Source organism: Sclerotinia sclerotiorum, genomic scaffold, assembly GCF_000146945.2.
Source record: "Sclerotinia sclerotiorum 1980 UF-70 scaffold_6 genomic scaffold, whole genome shotgun sequence".
NCBI classification, from domain to species: Eukaryota; Fungi; Ascomycota; class Leotiomycetes; order Helotiales; family Sclerotiniaceae; genus Sclerotinia; species Sclerotinia sclerotiorum.
In genome coordinates, this window is record NW_001820830.1 from 759,995 (window position 1) to 765,994 (window position 6,000).

Sequence of the window (6,000 nt, forward strand, 5' to 3'; positions counted from 1 at the left end):
ATTGAGATTGAGATTGATAAAGATGGTTTGGAAATGGATGGGGCTAGCTTTTTGGGGTATTGGATTATTATTTGTGCGATGGTTCTGGATTTGTAAAGAATTTATTATTTAGTTTGGTATTTCTTGTTGAATTAGGTGTACCTAGGTTAGTTTGTGCTATGCTCATTACTTTAGTCAGTAGTGTTTGTCAGCTCGGGATATAACTAGCTAGATAGTATTTAGTTCTCAAAGTATTACATAGTAAGGTTGTCTGAAAGATACTTTAAGCTGTTAACATTTTCAGTTACAGAATCCTAATAACCTCCCTCGCATCCGACATTCCAGTAATTATCAAAAGCTGAACAATGCATTTTCAGCATTGGATCCTAGAATCGATATTGATTTTTTCTTCTGCAAAGTATATGTACGTAGTACATCGGTACATATTTCCTTTAAATAGATACGGGATCCGGATGCTATGTTGTGTCTGCATGATATAAAGTTTCTGCGGATGTGGGTTGGTGGTGCTACGCTTGGCATGGCTAATTTGTGCTTGGGTACAAATGTATGACTTACTTGGGAACTTGGAGATTTCAATTCTAGGCTTCTGTTTTAGAGTGCTTGTTTTTTTCCTCTTGTTAGATTTTTGAATTCTTGAGGTTGGATAGGGGATACATATGTAGCTTCGGCGTGGATGGTGATGAAATGTCTGTACGATGGAAGATTCTTATGTAGATGTGCAGAGGATTGATATCTTGCTAGAGTCACGATTCATAGGTTGGATGACCATAGGTGTCTTTACCACGTAGAAGCTAAAAACGCCACGGAAGCTTAGAATAGGTAGGCACTGAATATTGTCGGTACTCCCAACAGAATACATTTGCCACCGGCAAACGAAGTACGTGCCTAAGCTTGTTGAAATGTTCTGTATACAAGGAAAACGTGTAGTTGATACCAATTAAGTAAAAGTTAAGAAAATCTCTTGGATTTGTTCCTTATGCTCCGATGAAAATGTACTAGATGTGTGTAGTTTGTATACTAGGTTGGTACAGAATTATTTCGAGGGTATATATATACACATTCGTTTGTCCTATCTAGGTAGACGTGTAAAGAAGGTTAGCAGAATGCTTGCTAGGCAATGACATTTATTGCTTTCCTGTGATCCATGCATCTGCTCATCTTGCGCCATTCGAAATCCTCCACTCCTGTTTTCTGGGGTAACCTTTTTCGATCACCAGGATACACAGTTATCCCCGAACCGGTATTGTACTCATGAATAGCATTGTTGTAAAGTAATATATGAATAATTATTGAAATAAGTATGTACTTGAGATAATTGCTTTTCTACCAATAGGAATTTTCGATGCTAAAATGTTATGCATATTTAACGGTTTCTTATGCCAAGAGAGATGCCCAGTCTTTTAGTGCACAATACTTTTTTAGCCGTCTATCCTTGATTTGATTTCCATGACGACCACAGAAACTACATTACATCTGGATTTGAATATGCAGAGTTTAAAGGTGACCAACGACTTATAAATTCATAAAGCACAAGCAAGATGCCATTGATTCCTGGAGGAAGAAAGCAATGAATACTAGAATATTACCAATCAACATCTCCTTGGTTGTACCAGAAGAATGGCGCAGGATCCTAGCAACTAATAAACAAAAACGTCTAGATGGTGGTGGTAGTAGTAGTATTTTCTTCCTTTATCGGAGAAAAGAAGATTTCATATTGATCACAACAAGAGGAAAAGGTCCGAGGTATACCAAAGTCTACCATGAGCTAAACAATTGTGCATCCCCATTGAAAATGTGAGCTAAATCATCATCCGTAATTCTTATTGAAAATCGTCTTTACCGAATCTATTAAACTTGAAGATTTAGATTCTTTTCAACCGATTTTGAAAGAAGGATGAGAATTCCCCCTCGGCTAGATCTACACTAAAAGTCACACCAGAAAGGTTCGAGCAAGCCTATCGCCTTCTAGATGAAGAAGCAAACACCTTCCACACACATGTACTGTGGCCAAGGCTTCTTCATGTATTTGACGGAACCCAGAACTTCATCAACCTTGGTCTCTCTCCTCATTTATCTCTTCAATACACATTCGCTCTGAGAGACCATCTCATGCTGTGTCTTCTCATTATTCATTCTTCATTTTAATAAATTCACCTTCATTATACCCGTGTAATTGTACAAGGGCATCTCAAATATTTACAAGGCGCTTCTCAGGTTCTCAAGTTGCCGGGCACCCTTGACACACTCTTTGTATGTATTCACATCCAGACCTCATTCTGAATTATTCCTAGTCAGATGCAACAGCCTATGGGAGCATTTCTCATCATTCCCCAGCCTCTTCTAATAGTAAAAATAGTCACTCGTTTTACAAGTAACACCTCTCCACGTTTTTGCAACATCAAGTCGAATCCGACTTCAATTGTGTAAACCTCTTTCAACAAACAGCACAAGCACATCCATTTACTACCAAGAATACAGCTGCCATGGGTTTTGGCATCTTTTTCAAGAAGAAGAAGCCTGAGGAGGGGACGGAATCTACACCACCTACCATGACTGAGAAGCAAGTTCCTGCCATGATTCCGCAGTCAGACTTTGATGCCATGGCACTTCAACCACCCAATACCCGATTTGCTCCCTCATCATCAAGAAATTCAATCTCGAATCGATCACATGCCAGCTCAAACTTTCTGGAAGACATCAAACATGAGGTTATGGTTAACTACCTTTACCAGCAACAATGTTCACATCTCTGGGTCAGTGATGGAAGTGGCGAAATCGAAGGTGTTTTGCTCAGAAAATCGAGAAACACATACATGGCTTGCCCGCCACAATTAGGCACTTCTCCTTTTGCCGCAGCATGTGCAGCTCTCAATGTTCAAGTAAGAGCTTAAGAAATGTGTTTTTACGTCTGAAAGCTAATCTTGTTAGTGCGCAATGACAGTGAATTCTCGAGTTATCAAGACTTTCCTACAATGTTCGCCAAATGCCGTGGATGTTCCGCTTTTGAATGGCCTCAGAATACAGATCTTACCAACAGTTGAAGATTTACCGCGTGCAAGGAAACTACAATTCGCTGCATTCGTTGCATCTGAAGCTTTACTGGTTGTGTGGGACGACGAGGCATTACATTTAGTCCAACGAGCCAAGGCCATTGAATCAGAATTGATGGAATTAGTGTGGAAAACCGATGAAGAAATCGAGGATGAAAAGAAGAGCCCAAATACTGCCACCTTGGAAGTCGATGAAGAGAGTGGGCGACCTCTTCCAGAGACGCGTGGATTACACTTGCAAAATACAGTTCTGGTTGCTCTAACGATCATCTTGATTATCACAACTCTGGGTGCTGGTGTTCGTCAAGTAGCCATTGAGACTGATGTCGACCAGAACTATACCCGTCTTGCACTCCTAATCTTAACTCCCGTTCAAGTGTTTTTCACACTCTTCTTTGCTCAAGTCATCGTTGGTTGTCTTGCTCAGCTCTTTGGACCTGTGCAACAAATGAGTATTAACTCCAAGTTTTACTCTGCTAATCCACCACCACGTATTCTTGATGGGAATCTTCCACACATCACAATCCAATGCCCTGTTTACAAGGAGGGATTGCATTCCGTTATTGCACCCACTGTCAAATCGATCAAACAAGCCATTTCTACCTATGAATTGCAGGGTGGCTCAGCCAATATGTTCATTAATGATGATGGTCTTCAAATCATTGATGCAGACGAGCGCCAGGCTAGAATTGATTTCTATGCTGACCACAGTATTGGATGGGTTGCTCGACCAAAGCATGGAGACAATTTCACCAGGAAAGGAAAATGTAAGTTTCTTTGATCCTATTTTGAAGTCTATTCGCTAACATTTCAATAGTCAAAAAAGTAAGCCACCATTGCGCCATTAACATCCTTCCTACTAGAAGGGATTTTTCATCCTCTGATGAACATTTTTTTTTCTCTAGCTGAATCTTATGCTAACCACAATTCACAGGCTTCTAATATGAACTTTGGGCTCCACATCTCTTGTATGGTTGAGGAAAAGTTAGCTTTGATTCAAAGACCTCTTGATTGGACTCAAGCAGATGAAGCACAAGCATATGGAAGATGCCTGACAGAAGCCTTAGAAGACAATGGCCGTGCATGGGCTGACGGAAATATTCGAATTGGTGACTATATCTTGTTGAGTAAGTGCATCCAACTTCGTTCAAAAGGCTCCTCTGACGCGTTTCAGTCGATTCGGACACTCGTGTCCCTGAGGATTGTTTACTAGATGCTTGTTCTGAAATGGAACAATCACCTGAGGTTGGCATCATGCAATTCTCATCCGGTGTTATGCAGGTCGTCAACACTTATTTCGAAAATGGTATCACTTTCTTCACAAACTTAATTTATACTGCTATTCGATATACCGTTTCTAATGGGGACGTTGCTCCCTTTGTCGGGCATAATGCTATTTTGCGTTGGTCAGCCATTCAGCAGGTTTCATATGAAGATGAGGATGGATATGAAAAGTTTTGGTCAGAATCTCATGTTTCTGAAGATTTTGATATGTCTCTCCGTCTTCAAGTGAATGGATACATTATTCGATTGGCTGCATGGGCTGGTGAAGGATTTAAGGAGGGAGTGTCATTGACAGTTTATGATGAACTTGCCAGATGGGAGAAGTATGCATATGGTTGCAACGAGCTACTCTTTCACCCACTTCGTATGTGGTTCTACAAAGGTCCATTTACTCCTCTCTTCCGAAGCTTCTTATTTTCCAACATTCGGTTCACCTCGAAAGTAACAATTATCTCTTACATTGGTACTTACTACGCAATTGGGGCTGCATGGATCTTGACCACCGCAAATTACTTCGCTATTGGATGGTATAATGGATACCTTGACAAATACTATGTTGATTCTTGGAAAGTCTGGTTTTCCATCGTCATTGTGTTTAACGGTCTCGGAAACATTGCTTTGGCAGTCATGCGATATAGAATTGGCGAAAGAAGCCTTGGGTATGCACTTTACGAGAACTTCAAGTGGACACTTATGTTGGCAATTTTCCTGGGTGGTCTTTCGCTTCATGTTTCACAAGCACTACTTGCGCACATGTTCGAAATTGATATGACCTGGGGTGCAACATCCAAAGAAGCCGAGTTTAGTAACTTTTTCATCGAAGTCCCAAAAGTCCTGAAGAGTTTCAAGTTCTCCATGATCTTTTCTCTCCTGGGTATAATTGGCATTATCGTAATGGCTACGGCTTCTTTCATCCCATACGATTGGCGTATTCAGGACTTTGTGGCTATTTTACCCATGGCTACAGTTACGACTAGCCATTTACTTTTGCCATTGGCTTTGAATCCTGCCCTTATGACATTCTCGTGGTGATTTCATTTTCAACATCTTTCATCATTTGTTCAGAGATGTAATAAGATTGCAAATTTGCAACGGACAAGGTTCTTCATGGTGTTATATAGTGAGCTAGCTAGCTACTTCTTAGATATAATTCATATTGCTTACTCGTAATAACTTTCATTTTAATCATACCATTTAGGTGGATGGCGATATACAGAGCGGAAAATTGTAACTATTACTGGTGATAGAAGTAGTTGGGATGAAGGTTTTCATTCGTTTATTGGTATGTATATAGAGTGGAAAATAAGCTGGGGTTTTCCTCAACTGAATCTTGAGAAAATGTCTATCTGTCTGTCTTTACTATTAATAGAGTCTAAACTTAACTTAACTTGATGGTGTTGATGATAATAATTAGAGAAATTTTTTTTTATATATTTTAATATAATTATAATGACCAGACATTAACAAATAATTGAAAATTATTTTAATAAATTATAATAATTTTAATTATTAAAAATATTGTTAAAGTGAATGGTTCCTGCGTAGCACGTGCACAGGGCACTAGTCCTATTAGGACTAGATTGAGAAGCTCTCTGTAAGAGAGCTTCGCACTTCCGTAGAACTTAGACAGAGAGATTAACCTACTAGACCAATATTACCTCAGTTC

General features: G+C 39.6%; 1 protein-coding gene across 1 annotated transcript; it reads left to right on the forward strand.

The window, feature by feature from the left end:
• Positions 1–2,483: 2,483 nt before the first annotated feature.
• Positions 2,484–5,366, forward strand: SS1G_05121 (hypothetical protein; the record flags this gene model as incomplete). Its single annotated transcript, XM_001593643.1, has 5 exons — positions 2,484–2,879; positions 2,929–3,817; positions 3,868–3,875; positions 3,985–4,177; positions 4,225–5,366. The coding sequence occupies 5 exons, from the start codon at positions 2,484–2,486 to the stop codon at positions 5,364–5,366; spliced, it is 2,628 nt and encodes an 875-aa protein (XP_001593693.1).
• Positions 5,367–6,000: the final 634 nt, after the last annotated feature.